The following is a 21,032-nucleotide window of genomic DNA, read 5'->3' as shown; positions in this document are numbered from 1 at the left end:
CACAAAACAATATATTCGACGTTTCGCTTATATATTTGGGAATAATATATAGGACTACTACTATTTATGTCCCAATTTGGGAATAATATATATGACTACTACTATTTATGTCCCTAGTCAAGTGATGTACTCTTTTCATGGAAATTAAGAAAGTAGTAGGAGTAGTAAATAGAGAATAAAATAAAAATGTGAAAAAAGAAAAAAAATTAAAAAGATTGAATTTTAGCTAAAAAAGAAGAATGAAAATGGACATACAACTCAATTAACTCGGGAATTAACTCGGGATGGTGAAGTAACAACAATCATCCTCTTCTTTAACACTGGCAGCAACCAAAACCGGCATCAACTAGTTACTCCCTCCGTCCCAGAGAAGTTAGGCACACTTTCCTTTTTAGTTTGTCCCACAAAAGATGTCACATTTCCCTTTTTGGAAAAAGTTCTCTCTCACATTAATATAAAAATTATATTTTCTCTCTCCATTTAACACATAAAACAAAACCTCCTAAAATCCCGTGCCATTTTCAAAGTATGTCAACTTCTCTGGGACGGAGGAAGTACTATTTACTTTGGCAAAAGGGAGTGGGGCCCATCTGATTTGAGCTTAGGATAAACTGAAACAACACCATCTCAAAGGCCAAGATTCCACACCCAAACAAGTTAAAAACACTAACAATGAATCAACTGAGGAATGTATGAGTAAACTCTTCTTCTGATGCACAACACTGAACTAATACTTCAAATCATTAATCAAGAACAAGAATTTACCCAACTAATATTTCAATAAAATTAATATTACTACAGCCAACAGATTTTTGAGGGTTGATAATGGAGAGGGAAAAGCAACAAACTACCAAATTCAAAAAATACTAGCAGCATAAAAAAAACCTCCCCTTCTCTCAAGTTCTCAACCCCCACCCTCCAATGTGGAAAATGGCCATAACCACACTACAAGGTTTATTCAAAACTTCTAAACTTACTAAGAGGAGCTGATTTTGTCAAGAAAAGCTTTGATCTCATTCTCCAGCTTGGCTCTCATCTCCTGAGAGAGACTGTTGCCTGCTTTCTCCAGAGTCGACCTCATCATTTCCACGTTCTGCTTGATGGACGCGATGTCAGGCACCGCCCCAATCTTGGTGGTTCGGTTCTTGGATGCTCCCACGGCCACAGGCACAAAGGTTTGCAGCTGCGGATTAGTTTGCTTCTTCTTCATCTTTGGGGGCTCTGGCATGCTGCTGTCAAGACTGAAATTCAGGAGTGATTCTCCAAATGCGCAGCTCTTCTCCAAACTCCGAAATGCAAACCTAGCATCGGAGCTTCTCTCGTACACAATCTTGACGCTATCATCACTTAGAAACTCGAGCTCAGATTCCTTCAACAATCCAAATCTGGAAAACGTAGCTACCAACGTTTCTTTCGGAGGCACGCTTCCCTGGGCAAAGTTTAGAAGAACACTGCCACCATCCGATTCACCACTGTCGCATTTATATCGCCTCTTTCTCTGAGGTTCACCTTCAGGCGGAATATGACACCCCTCGGGTGTGGCTGTTCCTAAGGGGCTCGTATCCAACACGTTACCATTCAAATCCGGGATACTTGGAGCTACTTCACAGCTAGCCTTCTCCTTTCTCCTTCGTTTCTTAGGTTCGGGTTTACCAGAAGAAAGAAAGCTTCCCATCTGAAGTGAGTGCTTGATAAATGAGCTCATTGTAAGAGGTTCCGGTGCTCGGGCTGTAAAATCCCTGACTAGACATTGACGAATGCTATTCACCCCGTTATTGGATACCGGAGTGTTTTGGAAGGCTGGTGCTACATCCTTGGATGATGAATCGGAGGCAAGGTTTATGTGGTGAAGACCATTTATGGCAGGAGAGACTAATCCTTCCTTCTTCTGTTCTGGTAAAGGAGTAACTAGATTTGAAGTAGGCACTCCAAACGGTATATGATCTGAAGTAGGCACTCCAAACGGTATATGATCAACGGGAGTAACTTGATTTGATGTAGGTACTCCAATCGGTATATGATCAGGGGGAAAGCCTGGATGGATACCATTCAAATCTGGTAATATAGGAATCGAGTTTGTATCAGGTAGCCCAGGAATTGATCCGATGCTATTCTGGGGAGCTTTGCTGCTTTTGAATAAACTCGAGCAAGCCTGCTGGAAGTTAATCATCCAAGAGCTATTCGGGTAAATGATTGGCAAAGGATTTTGTACAGACTGCAAACCAGCTGGTGTGCTTTTCTCTTTCTCTTTGTTTGTCTCCATATACACGGCATTCTCTTTTGCTTGCAGATTTTCTGTTTTGGCAGCATTTTCTAAACTGCTCGGTGCAAGGATCGCTTCTTGGTTCTCAGATTCTTTCCCAACTCGAATACCTTCCATCTGTTCCACAGAATTTGCCACTTGCACCTTCTTTTTCCTAACCCTCTTTCGAACAACATTATCCTGCACTTTCTGATTTCCATCTACGACATTCTCTACACTCTCTTTGGCAGATGCAGTGTTCGCCTTCTGTTTCTTCGATTTTTTCAACACTTTACTTCCTTCCATTTGCTCGCCAGCTTCAAGAACTAGTGCCGGCTGGTCCCCACCAGCCTTAGAGGCAATATCAGCGTCTAGAAATGCAAACATTCTGAAACTACAATAGAACCTATTGAGCGAATCAGAATACTTACTTCTGCTTATATAAGAACAATCACAAGCTAAAGCAGATAGTTCAGCTAGCAATTCGGCTGAAGAAGCACTAATGTCGTCTGCTTTGCTGACTATATGACGTTCCTTGGAAGGTTTCTTTGTGCCTCTCTTCCGCGAATCCATGCCACTGCAACCACCCTCCGGGCCAGAGCTTGGCACCAGATCCTCTTTCTCCTGCCCCTTGATTATATCCACATATGGATAAGATAAAAATTTGCTCTTTTTCCTTTCCCGCGATTCCATGCCTTTAGCTGAGGAAGTTAATTTATCATCAGGATTCTTCCTCTTCACATACCTCCTGGTTTTAGTAATATTTCCATCGTTGGCTTCCACAGGTTTTCTACCATCTCCAAACATATCCGTAGCGTTTTCATCTTTCACATCTGACATGAGCAGCTGCAGAGGCAACTCAAAATGTCCCATGGAACGATAGAATGGTGACAAACGATTCTTCATGACCATCAACTCAATTTTACCAGGTGCATGCATAGATCGGGCGAGATCCCTGATTTCTGCAACAAATGATGCAGGCTGGAACTGAGATAATGACCCAACGTCAATCATGCTTGCTTTCTCCGTTGATATCAAATTTTCTTCTTTAACTGCACTGTCCTTTGGAAAGCACGGGCAAGTCATCTTTAACTGCACACGCAACCCAATCTCACAAATAGCCCTCTCAACTGAACTTAAAAAACTTCTGGAGTTATTTTGCCCCGATATCTGTTCAAAGTAATCAACAAAAGACCTTAAGTCTGCAATGTCACACCAAACAATACTTGAATTGCCATAGTATTTAACAAGGCAGCTGCGCTTTGCCATATCATTCCTAGCCGTGGAAGGACAACATACCATACCAGGCCACCATGACTGAGTTCGGGTTTTAATCCATACGAGATCACCATTATCAAACATGCGTTCTTGTTCACCAATAATGCCTCCCCTCCCTTCAGACTTGGATCTCAAATCTGTAACACCAGTAGAGACGGTGCCATTATCATCGGGCGAGAAATCTTGCTTGAAGTCACTCTCTCCAGACTTGCATTTCCCGGGTTGGTCCAAATCATCATCAGAAATTCCATCCAAGTGACCAAAAGCTTCTATCTTTATTGAAGAATCGGGATCATGAGGGAGCAATACATCACCACACGTTTCCACAGGCGCCTCAATCTCCCCTTTGTGAAAAGGTTCATCACAATATAAAGTTTCACCTAATTTTCCCACAGATTCCTCCTCAACCTTCACACTCCGATCCCCATCGTTCCCACTTATTGCCAACTCCTCTTTAAACACCAAAACATCATTATCTTGCACACCATTCCCTTGCAATGAGACCAACGGATTTTCATCGGGATAACCGTACACAGACTCTTCACTCATCCCATTATATCCAGCAACACCATCAACCCCCTCACCAAACAGTCTTGCTAACTCCACATTGCTTAATTCATTTCGACTCCCACAACCATCACCCACACACTTCTCATTTACACCACTTAACAAACCAACAAAGCTCCCATATTCACTAGAAAATATATCCTCCTGGCTAAATTTCGACTCCAACAAACCCTCCTCTAGGGTTTCTGCCTTCTTCCCACTTTCCATTTCAAGAATGTGCCTCAAAGATTACACCTTTTTCCCATATAATCAAACACCCATCAAATTAAAAGCTGTTTCAAGAAAGAAAACTCGAGTCAAATAGTTTCCCATTTGTTTTTTACTACTCCACACAGAAAGTCAAAGATCCCTAAAATTAACAGGAATATAAAACACAGAGGCACATGCAATTTTCAAGAAAATTAGGCATAACAAGAATGAAGAGAAACCCAACAATTTAAAGCAAAATCACACCGCGAAAAGAGCTAGCAAATTAACACATACATAAATCAGAAATGGCAAAAAAAATGATGGAATGGCGATTAATTAAACCTGTTGGAAAAAGTGGAGCATCTTATTTTTTCCGCAACCAGTAATGGGGATGAGAGAGAGGAAGAGAGAAGCTAGAAAAGTAGAGTGGGTTTCTTTTTCTGGGACTGAGAAAACTGGAATGGTAACAACAAACAATGAAGATCGACGGCAAAATAAAGAAAAAATGAGAGTTAATTAAATTTAAGTACACGTGTTAATGCGTGCGTTTGATTCTATTTATACATATTTGTGCGTGTATTTATTAGTAGACATCATTTTCTAATTATTACTGTAATTAAATACTATCCGTACTACTATTATTCAGTTAATTTTCCGATATTGTTTTTTATTCTTTGAAATAAAATTCATATAAAAATATACTTCATCAGTTTCATAGTAATGAAGGTGTTTCTTTTAGGCACAAAAATTAAGAAAAATTGTGTTAGATGAGTTAAGTGAAAAATTGTGTTAGATAAGTTAAGTAAAGGGAGAGTAAAGTTGAAAATGAAAAAAGTAAAGAGATGAAGAGAGAATAAAGTAAGAGAAAGTAAAGTATGTGTTGAAAACTATATTCACTTTTACTAAAAAGGGATAAAATTATGAAACGTACCAAAATAACAACATGACTATGTTATTATTGAACGGATGAGTAGAATTTTCTATGTATAAATGGTCTCTAAACTTTATTGTTTGTATGTTGCGATTCCAGGGGGAAAAAATGTGGGAAATCTGGATTTTGTAATTTGCACATTTCAGGTATTTATTTTTACACTTTGTTGAACTAAAATGGTTCCAAGCCATGAGGGATATTTTAATATACTTCCACGTTCATAAATTACTTAGGCACCTAAAAATAGTACATATTGTAGTAATAGATATTCATAATATATTATCATCACCTTAATAAAACTTTTTTCGTAAAAATAATCATTTTATGAGTAGATATTATATAAATATATCCATTGGAAGGTAATTAAAATTACAATTATCAGTTAAATCAATTTAACCAATTCGTGGAGTATTATAGAAATTGATTGGGATAAATAAACATGACACGTAATCAAAGGAAAATTCTAAATATTATATAAATTTTAAATTATGATCTGTATTATTATAAAATGTTAACATATGACAAAACAGTAGCAATAAAAAATGCCAGCAGTGTATGCTATATGGATAAGTGTTAATATATTTTTATATTAATATTTTATTATTTATTGATATTTTTTAACGGTCCAAATTATAATTTGAAATTTGTATAATACGTGCAATTTGTATTTTATCATTAATAAACAAAATGCTGATGTTTATTCTCAATATTTATTTTAGTCAGTGTTGTAGAAACCAACTCGGAGGGGTATATTTTTGTGTATACTTTATGCGGTTATGTGGACATCTCGAAAATTGGTGCGACATCTCGTGGGTAGACACCATTTACTAAAATAAATATTGGAAACATCAACAATTTTATGTTTATTAATTCCAAGTAATTGATCATAATTCATATCATTTCACGAATTTGTTAAATTGATTTAACGAATAAATATAATTTTACTTAATAACCAACAAATATATTTTCGTAGTACTCACTTATTAAAAGATTATTTACAAGAAAGATTTAATTACTAGCGTCAATTATTAAAATAGATTTGATTATTAATTATGCTAAGATGAAAGACATATTATATGTGCATAATTTTATAGTATATGTACAATTTTGATTTTATATTACGAGTATCTATTAATTACTAGTACTAAGTTTATCTTTTGGTGCCTGATTTTCTCTTTTTAGAATGTATAGATGTATCAAAATGCCCATCATGACTTAGAGCATTGTAGTTTTAAAAAAATTTGAAAAAGTAAAAAAATATCTAAAATGTGCAAAATTCAATGTCCAACGGAATGAGAACAATGAAAATATAATATTCAAATTTAAAATATATGATCATCCAACTGGAATGTGATCAATGGAAAACAGACAAGGAAGTAGGAAGAAGTCCAGTATTTGGTGTGAATCATTGTTAAAAAATATAGTATAATCTTTACCATCGTACTACAACAAAATATAGAAAAAATATTGAATTTAACGAAATTATCATCGTTAAATAATGCATATCAGCCCCTCAATGAGAAATATAATCTATTTTTTTCCAATAAATTAATTACCTCTAAAAAGATAGTAGTACTACTAATTTAGCACAATCATCATATGGAGTATAATAAGAATCATATAAAATTAATACTACGAGATAATTCATTCATCTACAAACAATTATTCAACACCTTCAAATCACATCTATAAAATTCTATAATCCATTTACAAGAACTGAAGTTGAAGAATGTAACTATAAATATGTAAATGATGAGCTCAGTTAGAGTTCTCTGCTGCTTCAAATCGACACACACAGTCATATATATTCCCATTGATGAGCTTCGCAGCCAAACGCTGGTTCTTCACCATCGCCAGCTGCATTCATATCAAACTTTAGTAACAAACAAAAAGAAGAAAAAGTAATGGATTTTTTTTATTTTTTTTTTGTATATGACCTTGAGAGCGTCGCATTTGAACTTCGCGTTGAAGTTGGTATGCAGCGATCGTCCCATCCCTTCAAGAACGACCTGGTAGCGAGAAGACACATACGTGAAATGTTTCGACTTTGGACTAGAAAAATTGTACTAACATGTTTTGGATAAAACAGTTTATTAATTACCAGGTCAGCATCCTTGGCAGCGGCGGCCAGCTCTGAGCTCACTTGTCGCAGGTCGATGCACGGGCTTCCACACCCGTTTTCCACCACCATCAACGGTACTGATGATGAGCGTTCCCTAGGGCTGTCTTGGACGTTGATCATTGCATCCACGAGTAGGCCCCCTGCTTCGGCTGCTGCTCGGAGAATGTCACAGTGCTGTTGTTGAGTATACGAGTCAGTCTTCGTTCTTGAAGAAAAAGAAGGTGTGTGTGTGTGTAAGAAAGGAGACGGAGACGAACCTTAGCAGCCTCGGCTACGATTTCAGGTAGCTCCATTGCTGTCACGTCGTTCAGGGCGGGAAGGGAATTCGCGACCAGCACTACCTGTAAAATGAATGATTATATCTTTAAGGGATACTAGCAATTAAAATCAGTCAAATTATGATCAACAAAGTTCCAATTTTTCTCAATTGCCCCGTTCGTGGACAGACAATGCCTTTTGGTGATGTTCAAAACGAGGTTGTTTTATTAAAGTATTTTCTTTTCTTATTTTAATCAATCAGTGTCGTTTTGTGACATTGAGAAAAAATGAAACTTCGTGATTTAATATTTCGTTTTCAAACCTTATAGGACTGATGGAAATTTGACCAAACTTCATGATTTAAGTGGCTATTGTCCCTATCTTAAAAGGGGAGGCATTGAGAGGATAAAACTTACTTCAGTCCCTCGTCGGAGAAGTTCCCTTGCGAGTGGAAGCATTCCCAAGACGATATCAGCACCGGAATTGTCTACGAAAAGCAGTGCTCTATTGTATTTGTGAGGCTTCTTTTCTGCAGAACCCAACATTCTCTCTTTGAAAATATCAAAATCATCCACCTGAATATGCAAAAACCCAAGAAAATAAAATCAGAAACTTGCTGACATGAATTCATACTTACTAAAAAATAAAAAAATTCAGTTAAACGAACCCGCCAAGGTCTTTGCATCTTGTTACGACTCATTCTATATATTTCAATAATCGTGCCCTTATGGTAGAGATCAACGCAAGCACGGGATCCCCAGTCAAAGATGTTTGCAGCAAGTACTCCTTCGATTAAAGTAAGCAATCTCGACTCCTGAAGACAAGAAAATGCTTTCAAATTTCAGGGAGAACGAAAAAGACGACATAAATCCATTAGCATGAAAGATAATGTGCAAGCTCACATGCTATTTACGCTCGTACCATGACTAGTTTCTAGGTGAAATGTAATTTATGCAAAGGGAAACTATGCTAAAACTCTCGACCTTGAAGCACCGGGAAGCTAAATGAGTACCTCATTCATACTATCGAGTTCCATTAACAAATCTTGAAGAACTGCAAGTGATGCCTCGTTTTCCCTGTTAAAAAGATGGAGCGGAAGATATAAGAATATGACAAGTTTCAGTCCCAAACAACTGAACTATCAATTAAAACATAATGTTTTATGTACATAATTATGCATCTTATATTACACGAATCATAAGTCGAAGGAATTATTACCTCTGTTTAATGCTTCTGTAGGCATCATGGAAGTGAAACTCTCTCAAGCACTCTTCTCGTAGCTCCAAGAGGTTGGCGAGACCCAGCTTCCCGTATGCTGCTGGCTCCTCCATCAACCTAAAAGGCGTTTAAGAGATAGTAAGATAAGAAAACTCAAATGCAAAACTGGAATATGCTATCGATTGTAGCGTGTAAGCTCAAAGTCATAGGCACTCAATTACACGTATATCAAATTTAAATCTTTCAATAAGAAAGTCCCGGGATATGGAGCTTAAGTAGTCAACATATCTGCACCTTGCGAGGTGAGCAGAGAATGCACGAGCAAATGCATCACCCCTTCGCTTGGCATCATCGGTACCACCTTCACTAGCCACAGCCTGCACACCCATACAAGGATGGATCACGAGGACCATAATTTCGTTATCAGCATGTCAAGAAGCCACAGACTAGAAAACGATGATTCTAATAATAGTCGGTTCATCAATAAGCATGCAATACTTCTTTCTAGGATTGAGAATGGACACGAAATTTAATCATATTCTAAAAATCTGAAGTACCTTATCAACAAGGTCGGGCATATGATCGGACAGCACGGTAAACCAATACCTACATGGCAGTGGACAAACATTACAAAATTGAAGGCTCGGAAACAGTAGTTTAAGGAAATTTATTATGCTTATGGTATCAAAAGAGAGAAGAAAATATATGCATATATTTTGTATCGCACTTACTCGAGCTCTCCAGGATCTGAAAGATCTATAGTGTTGGGCTCATATCTGTAAAATGAAGATACATCATGCGAGAAATCGTAATAAGAATGCAGCAATCACGATATACGTGTAAGATAAGGAGATCAAGTAGTTAGCTCACGTTTTCGGATCAGCCAACAAAGGAAACACCTCCAAACTTGGTACAAGATGGAGAACGCCCACGTTTAGTTTGCTAGCGTCGGGGCGTAAGCTATCACCTCTGGATGACGGAACTTCAAAGCCTCCTAGGCCAGTAGTTCCTGGAGGCAACATCGGAACAGGAGCAGTGATTTCAGTTCCCTTCAGCACAAACTTCTCCATCCACGATATCTGCCACCATACAATTTGTCACATGCTAAAGTATTTGAAGTACACTTGTTACTGTAACCCCACATGATTATTTTCCACTAAATAAAATATAAATCCTAAGAATATATTCTCATGTTCCCCGAGGAATCTTTGACTTTCGGGCTAAAGTATTAGAAGAAAAAGAAGAAAAAGTGAAGAATATATTCTCATAATTACTTATCATTTACATATGGAGTCAAGTAATTGACACCTCATTCTTTTTTTCTTTGCTTTTAGCCATCGACATATATACACAGGGCTTTGCCATTACAACAACAGGAGAAGTGATGGCGGGCCTCACTAGTCAGTATTTACTGTCTCACTATGCTATTGTACAAATATACGTACTTCCATTTTTGGAATCATTTTCACAACTAAACACTACTAATAATGTGGAACCCACCATCCATTAACACTGCTTCAACCATCTTTTCTCCTCCTCTCTTACTTTATCAATTTCGCCTTAAAACCTGTGTTGTCCCCAAGTCTCTATTTTTAGGGGACATATATGCATAAGTAATTGGTAGTGTGTGTGTGTGTGTGTTGAGAGAGAGAGAGAGAGAGAGGAAAAGTAATAAAGCAGTCTACAATATGATCTGATTATCGGAAGCCCACCTTTTCATTCAGATCTCCTAAAGGCGGACCGTGGACATTTCCTCCAATATAAGGTGCACCCATTGGGAACCTTTCTACAAACTGATGGACCAAAAGGTCGTCTAATCCATGCTTCTCATAGCTAAGAAATGCACCTAAAGCACCGAGAAATCCTTCATGCCTCAAAAACATAGCTTGTGCTTGTCCGTTAGACCTAAAGTGTGGTAACATAACAGAAGCCTAAAATATTAGTAATAAACAAATACAGTTGTTACTCATTAGATTGCTGATCAGGAAGAGAAGACAAATATATGTTTCTGGATAAAAATATCCCGAAAATATTACCAGAAATGGACAGCAAATGAGATTGTGTCCATGGTGTAGGCATGGCCCCTGATGAAAAATCCTCCAAAAAATATGCGCTTAAGTCCAAAACGCAACGCATTTAAGTAAGATATCTGCAAATAAGAGTAATCATATCAGATGATACGTAATTCTTGTAGCTGCTCCTATTTGATAGGCAACTAGTAACTGTTGATTTTCTTTGAAACCAAACTTGCCTGGCCTATGTTATACGAAATCATTCTTAAGAGGGACAGAGATATGTCTTCAGGTCTGTAGTCTTCAATCTCCTTATTTTCCGAAATAGTCTTTCCAAAACTGGAAGCAATAGTCGATGCAGAAAGACCGATCTGTGGAAATTAATGAACCGGAATGTAAGGAAAAATTGTCTTTGATGTAATATATGTATATAGGTCCCTAAATAAAGAGGTTAGGGAGATGGGACATTCTTCTATAGTTTGAGTGTAAGAATATATGAAATCACCACTGAGAGAATTTGATTTAAGGTGCAGATATCATGTCAGTTCAAACGTTGTAAATGTTGGACCAAACTTTATATAGGCGACGAGACTTGCTTATGCGTGAATATCAATACCTTGGAGTAATCCATTCCCCCATATATATCCCCAACAAGCATATCAATAGTTCTGTTATCTCCCCGTTGGCTCAGCTCCAAGAGTTCGTCAAAACTAATTATAGGACGATAGAATATGACTCAGCATTAGAGTGTAAAGTAGGGAGTTCAGAAAAGCAAAACATGAACCACCAGATCAAGACAACCTTTTACACTTGGTCAAAAGCTTTCCAAGACCCCAATATGTCCCGCCGCCAACATTTGTTCCGCTAACACGCTCAAACACTCCATCCCCATCAACCTGTAACCCAGTAGCTTGAATTTACAGTAAATCAGTAGTAGAGCTTATATGTAATGAAACAAATCGGAGCAGATGAAATAAGATAATACCTTGATTATACTGACACCCGATCCTATGTTGACGAGAAGGTATGGAAACAAGTCATTGGAGTCAAGCTGCACAAACTCTTTCCGGCCCTCCATATGTGTGAAAGCTTCATGTCGAATTGCCTGCATAAAGCACAACAATAGAGTTGAGAATAGAAAGAAGGGAATATCAGAGGTGCTGAATCAAAGGCTGATAAACTCAGAACAGAAACGACATATGTAAGAGAGGAAACTGATTTACATATCAACCATTCACAATGTTCAAATCAGAGGGTTAAAATAATATAAGCAAAGGAAATGCAATCACACCTTGAGCAGAAAATTTGCCCCTGAAACCAGGCAATTCATTTCATCCTCTTTCTCTATGCTTATCCCAAGCCTTTCCTTGAATAGATCAGCAAACTTGTAGGCCCCACCGCCTGTTGCCTTCACCCAATATTTTCAAGTTAATGGGCATAGATATTCTCGTCATGCATAGTATATCAACTTTTATAAGTTCTCCTCATAAAAATAATCCACGATTTTAACATGTGAACATACTCTACAGAACAGATAACGAAGTTAATGAAAGTCAGCCTTTTTTTGAGTTCACAAAAGTTCATCCATGGCAGAATTAATCACACATCACCAAGGTAAATGCAGTTTGGAAGTTTATATGAAAACAATGAAGTAAGAAGTTCCAGTTCAATAAAGCTGTTCATCTAATTCTGCTCATATAAGGAGAGTCGTGGTTAACCAAGCAAACATTTATACACAAGTAACTCAAGTACAAAAGTAAAGATACTAGAGAGATTTATTTCCTCATATTTCAACGTAGCATACACAGTATATCATATTTTCTACTAAGACAACACCTTTTAACAAACTAGCTTCTGATCACAGTAGGGAAACTGCTGCTAGTCCATAAAGAAATACCTTAATTACAGTGTTCTCAGTGTTCGGACCCTCGATTTGCCAACTACGTGAATCCATTCCTATGAGCAAACATCAGAACTCAAAATCTACATGGAATTTTGCAAAAATAACATTCCAAATCTGCATGAGATAAGTTAGAGAACATACCACCACGATGGAGCTGCTTAGAGTAGATGAAATCCAAGCACTCGTTGATTTTAGCAGTCTCAAATTTCACAAAGTGCAGCCTCCCACCAAGAATTGGGAAGCTCCTTCTATTGAAATTGGTGATACCCAGTCTTGCCTTGATTATCCTTCTACTCCTGTCATTGACTGGTTGGTTCTCGTGTCTTGAGAAATACACCAACTTAATGAGAGATCCTGCCGATGTCATTTAGATTCCGACTTAATAACGACAATTATAACTGTAATGTAACATGCAACTTAATGTCAAGACAACAGAATGTAATTTAACTTTGTATCCTCAAAATCGAGTGACGTGATAGTTTCTCAAACCAGCTACCGGGACACCATTGTGAAACCAACTACATTCTAAAAGTGAACTCCGGAGAATTTTCGAGGAAGTTCAACTCAATATAGCTAACTTTGTGGCAATGTACTGAATCATATGAAACAATTTTCAATAGAAATACATAACCTATCTTCCAAAATGCAATCACATATGTTGGAAGGCAACAAAGATGGATACATATAGAAAGCCAAGCCATTATCAATTTGTAGATATATTTAGCACGAACACACACTATAAAGGCTCACAAATCTACACACACACACACACAGCAATCTTCTCCCAACAGCTAAAACCAACAAGCACATAAAGAGCTACCTCCAATATCCAAAGCCAAATGTGAGATATCATCAGACTGATTAGGCAGCAGAATGGTGGGATCCTTCTCCTCGAAATTCCCCTGTATTGCAGCTCCACTGAGGTCCAGCTGCGGCCGTGACGACGACCGGTGGATTGAATTTCCGGCCATCGGAGCCATATCCTTGTCTTCTTTCCCTAGCACAGTGCTTCCTCTATCCTTTCCAGTATCCAAATTGAGTTTGGATTTGCCATCAGCAACAAGCTTATCAATATTTAAATTGCCGTTAATCCCAATGTTGAGTTCTTGGTGGTCCTCTCTCTCGCCTAAACCATCCATTGTATTTACTCCAACGCCACTTCCTTCCTAACCCTCAGCTGTTTCCTTCTAACTCAAGTCAAAAGGTCCAATCCCTTTTGATTAAGTCCGTTGTCCTACATTCAAAGTCCATAAATGGATAAATAAAATATTGCCAGTTGCAAGATTTGCAATTAAATTTAAAAATCTAATGATCATTCAAGATAACGCAAAACCCATATGCCCCAATGAACAGATTTTCCAAAATTTTGAAAAAAAACAATCTTTTGCCTAAAAATTGAAAATTTGCGGCTATTACTGGTGAGGAATTAGAGTGGGACACTAGTGGGCGGCGGAGTGAAGGCAATAATGCAATTCATAATAACAATAAAATAAAAAAACCTACGAACTAGTCGTTTTCCAAGTGAAACAAAATACAATTTGTGAGGATGGAGGCTTTAATTGATCATTCAAGCATAAAAATCCCAACTTTTTAAGAGTAGAGCAACGCCAGTTGAGCAAGGGAAGTTTGGAAATTTACAGAATGATCAATTTGCTGGATTCAAGAAAGTGGGCTCAGACAAGTTGCTGTCAGCATACAGCAGTTGGTTGTGAATTGTGTAGGATTTTTTTTCTTTGGTTTGGCGCATTAACTAATTGCTGTGAAGATACAATACAGACTTTGTCGAACTGAATTATGGGAACGAAAGGATGACGAACTTTAATTTATTTCATCTAGAAAGAAGCAATATAATTTGAACTATATTATCCTTGAACATTATAACGTAAATAACATAGAGAAATGTAACCCTCTTTTCAATTCTTTTACGTAGATTTCTTATCACTTTTTTATATTTTTATTTTTTATTTTTTGTATTGTTATTTAAAATTTTGTGTAAAAATGTCAGAGAAATAAGTCAACTTTTACTAATTATTTTTGTTATCCTTTATAAAAATAAGTCAATTATTAATAGTTAGTATTTACATAAGTATAACAAAATATGTAAATATTATACTAGTATACAATGCATTTATAAAAAAAAGGTAATTCAGTTTTTTAGAGGGGACAATGTTTCAATATTAAAAGTATACATAGAAAATGTCTTATTCTGAATGTATAAATTAGACAATTGGAAATTACTTAATTGAATTCCATTAAATAAATTAAAATCCTAGATAATTTAATATGACAAAAACTCATATATAGTTTATAATCAGTTTAATGTATTCAACAATTCAATTAATCAAAAAGGAGTAGTATACATTTTTATTTGAAATTAATATTGTTCAATTATATATTTATAATCAGTATAAATCCTCAATTTTTATGATGTCACATCTTAATATTATCAATTAAAATCTTGAATTGAAACATAATCACCCAATTAAATAAAAAGGAATTAAATCTGCCGTTGAATCTAAGATCAATATAAAACCATAATTATATTTATTTGTATATCCTAAATTCATAATACAACGTAGTAGTTGAGTTTGACCATATATTAACTCAATTACTTATTTGAACGATCATAAACTTATAATTTTGTTCACTTATAATTTAATCATATATTAACTCAATATTGATTAATTCAAATTTTACAGCAAAAATATTGTTAAAGATATTTTGAATACAATTAAGGACGTTAATTCGTGTCCTTAAAAGGTAATCTTTTGTAGCGCATGAATCATTATAGTTGTGAATATCATCATTTTATACTTATAAGTCAAATTAATTATCGATAATTTAATTTACTATCACCCATGTTAATTAGGAGATCAATTTGAGTAGTATGTAATATTTTTATTAAGTTATATATTATCATGATAGTATAATACTACTGTATTATGTAAAAATAAAATATTACTACTATAAAACTCAAATAAAACTTAGAGTAGTTATCACAGGGCACCAACTACCAAAACTCATCCATTAAGCTCAATTTCATCCCTCATTTCTTACTAGTAATTAGTACTATACATCTCACTAATATACAAATAAATATATTGACTATGAAGCTATATTACTATATATTTCAATGATTAACAACAAATATTTATTATTCTAATTAAATTCAATCAGTATGAAATTATATTAATCAAAATTTCAGTTTCTCAATCGTATAACTAATAACTGGATTATACACATTATATTTAAATAAATAATACATCATACGTAAAATTATATTAGTAAAAATAAAAAATAAAAACTGAAAGAGTTTTAAAACAAAAGAAATATAAATAACGAATTGTGTAATTGAAATTTACTACTGCAATTAAGTAAAGGGTAATAGTGTAAACATTGTTTAAGCATTAAATAAGGTAATTAAATGATTTCTTTTCATAGTATTTATATTTACTGAAATGCCATTTTATGGCCAGCCACATTATGGCCGCATAGCATTTCCCTTTCACTAATATCTAATGTTATCGTTGGTATCTTTATTTTATTTAAATAATGAAGTTTACAGATTTTCATTTACTAATTTATTTGCGAATAAAAATTAGAGAAAAGTAAAAATTGCTTAAAGATACTAGGGGCCCGTCTGGTAGCCCAATAAATATTAACACTTGCCCAATGAAAATGGTGTTTCTTAAGTAGGCTGTTAGAACTGACCACTGTTTGGTTCAGCCCAAACGTGGTGATTGGGCTTTAGTGTATGGTTTGGTTGAATCAGGGTGTTTGGGAAACGAATATGACTGTCTCAAAATTACCCTCCCACCGTTGAGGACAGAAATTGGCGGCGATGACATCAAATTTGATACAACAGAGAGCAAAAAACTAAACATCAACATTGGAATTTGATTCAAAACAATCCAAATATGGATCAACAAATACACGGTCCTACATCTAAACCCCACATATGCCGAGGATTCAGACCTGCCCATCCGATGGAGCTTTAAAAAACTGAAATTATGCATTGCAGACGGTGAAATAGCTTAACCGGGGAGGGAACAGTTAATCTTTGGGGGAATTTACACAAAGCCATGCTAAAATCAACAACACAACTACAAACACTGCAAATTATTAACACAATTTGTACAGTTTGACAGTGCAAATAATGCATTTCCGGCTTGCATACCAGTCGGCCACTCGTGCAGTGTCAAAATTGAAACTATATCAACCAAATTTCAACCATCAACACCAAGTGCATATTCATAGCTACCAGATCAAAACCAAATACCCATTAATTCGACATACCCAGATGTATAAAGGCCGATAATTCCAGATATGAAAATAGGCGGTCACTCACCAGATTGGATTTTCGTCCGAAATCGACTTCGGGTTAACGACGTCGTCGACCCCTGAAGCTTTGCAAATCCAGGCGGATCCCCGTTCACCTGCAGCGGTGGACCAAACCAAACCGTCAACTGTCGGAGGGTAATTTGGTATAATTCGTCTCACTATCAGAGTTAACACCACATTCATGAAACTATACCACTCCCACCTCTGACAGTGCTAACACACCTCTGCCGATAGTAGTCTATACAACCTTGAAACCCGATGGAAGTTTGCCGGGTCGGCCGATTGGAGCGGCTGCTACCAAACGGGAGAATGGCCAAGATAAAATCGCGTTTCAAGGCCAAGGCTACCAGACGGGCCCTAGTAGTATAAGATTTGTTGCATTGTTCGAATAGATAAGATTTGTTCTTTTAAATTAAAAAGTCAAATCTTTTGGTTAATCTTAATAGATAGAGGATGAGAATGTGAATGTCTACAAACAAAATACAAAAAATTAAAATTAGTAAAAGTAGTAGTAGTATTTATTATGGAAAAAATATTAGTATGTCTCTAATCATTATTCAATAAAAGTATATTCTTGATAATTGTTAATGTGTATAGGACTTGGGTACTTTCTTCGCAATAGATTATTGATATCTAAAAAATGAAACAAACCAGTTTTAGAAAATAACATTTTAACACGCTTTAATTTCTAGGCAAAAGGAAGATTCTATCAGATAAAAGATGGCCAGATTTTGTGTATGAATTCCACTAGGCACTAACCTTGGAGAATCATTTTGGTTCTTGATTGACAAAAATCTCAGAAAGTTAGCAAAATGCAATCTTTTGAAAAAGGGGTATTAAGGATATTGTATTATTGCCATTTTTGCAGCTTATTTGTGTTTTCACTGATGATCTTTCTTTGATGGTTGTTTTGTATCCATTGCTTCTGAGTTTTAAATTGGATGCCATGAATAATTTCCAACATTTTGAGCAAGGAGAAAAACCAGAAGTCCCAGAGAGGTCGAAATAAGATGAGATTTTAACACTGTATATATTGAATATATGTATTAATGGTTACATCAGACAACGAGTTACATAAGCCCAGCGCGTATCTGTTTCTAGGTTGTGATAGATAGGTACAAACAACCATTATTCCAGCATATATTGTAAGCATATGTAGTTGATAGTATCCTCAAGCAGGAAGAGGCACCTCGAGAGGTGATTTTGAATGCTTTGCCTCGTAATCTTTCACGGCCGCCTTTATTGCATCCTCTGCGAGCATGCTGCAGTGGAGTTTCACTGGAGGCAGAGAGAGATGTTTGGCGATTTCCCTGCAATTCCATTGAAAACCAAAATGAAGTACGCAAACAAGGCAATATATGTGTTTGATAGTACATTGTTCGTTTATGAGGAAAGGTATGCAAGTACAACTTACGTATTCTTAATTGACACGACTTCTTCCATTGGTTTGCCTTTCACCCACTCTGTGGCTGAAAATGGAAATGTAAAACATCATCTTAGCAATAGCAGCAGCTTGCTACCAAGAAATGTCACCACAAGCAACTGGAATCAAATGAATTGGGGTCGACTACCATGAAACGATAAAAGACCAAACATTCAAAACCAAAAAGATCATTAGCTCATCTGATCTATCTCTGTATTTGGAAAAACCTCCATAAAGAACTCTGCCGAATATGTTCGGAGTTCCACAATCAAACATTTACTTTGTTGAAAACACTAACCAAAATGGAACAGGAAACAGGTAGGCTTGATGATAATAAGCTATTATCCACAGAAAATGGCAAGGAGAAGTCCATTGCAAGCATTTCATCTCATGATGAGCATTTAGCTAAGATACTAAACATAGTCAGACTAATACTATAGGAAAAGCAAGATGAACCCTGCTTTAAAATGTGAACTTCTCATAGATTATGAACCACTGTCTCTTAAGCAGATGAAATCAGATGAACTGGTGAAATGATAAAAGACCAAAAATTCATCACCAACACAATCCTTAGCTCATATAAAATCTCTGTATATGTAAAAACCTCCACAAAGAACTCAGCAGATAAAGTTCAGACTTCGGAAATCAAACATCTTAGTTGGTGCAAACACAAACCAAAATGGAAAGGGAAACAGGTAGACTTGATGATTATATGCCATTATCCACAGAAAATGGAAGGGAGAAATCCATCGCAAGCTGTTCATCTCATGATTTGTATTTAGCTAAGATTCTAAACATAGTCACACTAATACAATAGGAAAAGCAATAGAAGCCCTAGCTTTAAATGTGAAAATGTGAATAAACTGTGAAAATCATTTAGGAATACTAGCTTTAACAGTGAATCAATTCAAGCTTGAAGACATCAAAACCCTAAATCCACACAACATTCCACACCAAAACAACCTATTTCTACAAATAGTACAACAATCAAATCTCAAATTTAGCTAAGTGACAACCTTCAAACGAAATCATACCAAAATTCACCCAAATCAAAGGGGAAAAAACAACACAGAAGAAATTGAAGCTGATAAGCAACGAAATTACTACTAATTTGAACCTGCGTACCAACAGAGGAGGACGCGATGGCGGAGCCACAGCCGAAGGTCTTAAAGCAAGCATCGATGATCTTCCCGCTCTCCTGATCGACCTTGATCTGCAGCTTCATCACGTCGCCGCACGCCGGCGCTCCAACTAGCCCTGTTCCGACGTCGGAATCGTTTTTATCGAAGGTTCCGACGTTGCGCGGGTTTTCGTAGTGGTCCACCACCCTCTCGTGGTACAACCTCGCCGGCGACAGCTGCCGGCCGATAATCCGGCTCGTTAGTTGCCTCAACATTGGGCGATTGATTGAGAAATGGATTCCAAGTTAAGATTTATCGAAAATTGGGAGCTTTGGAGTTTTTTTCTACATTTTGAGGGAATCGGATTCGTTTTAATAGTTATCGGAGAGTCGGCTGATAAGTTACGTGCTTCTCATGGAACTATTTCAATAATAATAATAATATTACTCTTCCTCCCCGGCTAAGATTAGATCACACATTCCTTCGCCGACCCAGAAGTTATGAGTTAACGTGTTTAATTAGAAAGAGAAAAAGTAGGTGTACGTTTAAAATAAAAAGAGAAAGAAAGATGAATATTTTAATAAGAGTGAGAAAAATTGGTTCAGTGTATTAATTGGAAAGAAAATGTTTCTAAAAGAGGAAATGTGTCATCTTAATTGGGACAAACTAAAAACTAAAACGTGTCATCTTAAGTGGGACGGAGGAACTATTATTATTTACAACCTACTTCCTCCGTCCGCGAATAGGAGTCTCATTTCCATTCGCCATAAGTTTTAAGAAATGTTAAGAAAATAGGGTGGAAGAAAGTTAGAGCATCCCCATCCGTGCTCTTAGCTAAGAGCACGGAGGTGGGCCCGGACCCACTTTTATTCCTTGTCCTTAGCTAAGAGCACAACACCCACATCCGTGCTCTTAGCTAAGGACAAGCTCAAGGGTCCCACCATTCTATTATTCAATTTAAATACTCCAATTATTAAAAACATTTCTACATTATAAAAATACATTATAAAATAAAAATTACATAATTAAAATCCTAAAAAATACAAATTATATAATTAAAATACTAAAAATAAAAATACATAATTAAAATAAAAAATACATAATTAAAATCCTACAAATTAAAAATTACAAACGTGGAAGACTATTCCTCTAACCCCAATTGCCTCTTGAGACCCCGGATCAATTGCTCATGTGTTGCAAGTTGTTCCGGATCATGTGAGACGTATCGGTCATATGGAGTTGACTCAAGATGGCCCACAACGAGTTGTTCGGGGGTGGAGGAGGCAAAAAGGAGCGGGGGCGGCGGCGGATGGAGTCGGGGCGCGGCGGCGGGTGGTCGTCGCCTTCTTCCTTCCGACCGGCCGGCGGAAACCGCTCGGGCCAGCGTCGGGGCTACCCAAGTTAGTTCCGGCAAGCTGGGTAGCCAC

The 21,032-nt window shown here is 36.5% G+C and overlaps 3 protein-coding genes across 6 annotated transcripts; all 3 read right to left on the bottom strand.

The window, feature by feature from the left end:
* Positions 1–760: 760 nt before the first annotated feature.
* On the bottom strand, positions 761–4,773 carry LOC125216822 (Serine/Threonine-kinase ATM). The gene is made up of 2 exons (XM_048118598.2): positions 4,619–4,773; positions 761–4,359 (listed from the first exon to the last, which is right to left on the bottom strand). The coding sequence occupies exon 2, from the start codon at positions 4,292–4,294 to the stop codon at positions 977–979; it is 3,318 nt and encodes a 1,105-aa protein (XP_047974555.1). The 5' UTR covers positions 4,295–4,359; positions 4,619–4,773; the 3' UTR covers positions 761–976.
* A 2,034-nt stretch (positions 4,774–6,807) lies between these two features.
* Positions 6,808–14,520, bottom strand: LOC125215601 (pantothenate kinase 2-like). Of its 4 annotated transcripts, none has more exons than XM_048117058.2 (23): positions 14,359–14,520; positions 13,541–13,954; positions 12,862–13,074; positions 12,715–12,773; positions 12,109–12,225; positions 11,803–11,922; positions 11,619–11,713; positions 11,434–11,527; positions 11,057–11,188; positions 10,842–10,954; positions 10,518–10,710; positions 9,676–9,884; positions 9,537–9,581; positions 9,363–9,411; positions 9,100–9,182; positions 8,806–8,922; positions 8,600–8,663; positions 8,255–8,401; positions 8,004–8,162; positions 7,587–7,670; positions 7,309–7,503; positions 7,145–7,216; positions 6,808–7,064 (listed from the first exon to the last, which is right to left on the bottom strand). In XM_048117058.2, the coding sequence occupies exons 2-23, from the start codon at positions 13,857–13,859 to the stop codon at positions 6,966–6,968; spliced, it is 2,778 nt and encodes a 925-aa protein (XP_047973015.1). In that variant the 5' UTR covers positions 13,860–13,954; positions 14,359–14,520; the 3' UTR covers positions 6,808–6,965. The 4 variants fall into 4 exon arrangements, with proteins under 4 accessions (XP_047973015.1, XP_047973016.1, XP_088924982.1 ...); XM_048117059.2 differs by having other exon boundaries at positions 14,224–14,363; XM_089068856.1 differs by lacking the exon at positions 14,359–14,520 and adding an exon at positions 14,220–14,237.
* A 3,547-nt stretch (positions 14,521–18,067) lies between these two features.
* LOC125210670 (iron-sulfur cluster assembly protein 1-like) lies at positions 18,068–19,975 on the bottom strand. The gene is made up of 3 exons (XM_048110231.2): positions 19,610–19,975; positions 18,476–18,530; positions 18,068–18,371 (listed from the first exon to the last, which is right to left on the bottom strand). The coding sequence occupies exons 1-3, from the start codon at positions 19,878–19,880 to the stop codon at positions 18,233–18,235; spliced, it is 465 nt and encodes a 154-aa protein (XP_047966188.1). The 5' UTR covers positions 19,881–19,975; the 3' UTR covers positions 18,068–18,232.
* Between the last annotated feature and the right edge of the window lie 1,057 nt (positions 19,976–21,032).

This window comes from Salvia hispanica, chromosome 3 (assembly GCF_029641045.1).
Source record: "Salvia hispanica isolate PSC_SH4W2 chromosome 3, Shi_PSC_v1, whole genome shotgun sequence".
Classification (NCBI taxonomy): Eukaryota; Viridiplantae; Streptophyta; class Magnoliopsida; order Lamiales; family Lamiaceae; genus Salvia; species Salvia hispanica.
The sequence above is the reverse complement of the archived record's forward strand: the minus strand, read 5'-3'. Positions and strand labels throughout refer to the sequence as shown.

Coding starts and splice junctions, on each gene's coding strand:
- LOC125216822 (XM_048118598.2), bottom strand. CDS start 4,294: ATGGAAAGTGGGAAGAAGGCAGAAACCCTAGAGGAGGGTTTGTTGGAG.
- LOC125210670 (XM_048110231.2), bottom strand. CDS start 19,880: ATGTTGAGGCAACTAACGAGCCGGATTATCGGCCGGCAGCTGTCGCCG. Junction 18,531..19,609: donor CATCGCGTCCTCCTCTGTTG/GTACGCAGGTTC, acceptor TTCCATTTTCAG/CCACAGAGTGGGTGAAAGGC. Junction 18,372..18,475: donor GTCGTGTCAATTAAGAATAC/GTAAGTTGTACT, acceptor ATGGAATTGCAG/GGAAATCGCCAAACATCTCT.
- LOC125215601 (XM_048117058.2), bottom strand. CDS start 13,859: ATGGATGGTTTAGGCGAGAGAGAGGACCACCAAGAACTCAACATTGGG. Junction 11,714..11,802: donor CGGGTGTCAGTATAATCAAG/GTATTATCTTAT, acceptor ACTGGGTTACAG/GTTGATGGGGATGGAGTGTT. Junction 10,711..10,841: donor TCATTTGCTGTCCATTTCTG/GTAATATTTTCG, acceptor ACCACACTTTAG/GTCTAACGGACAAGCACAAG.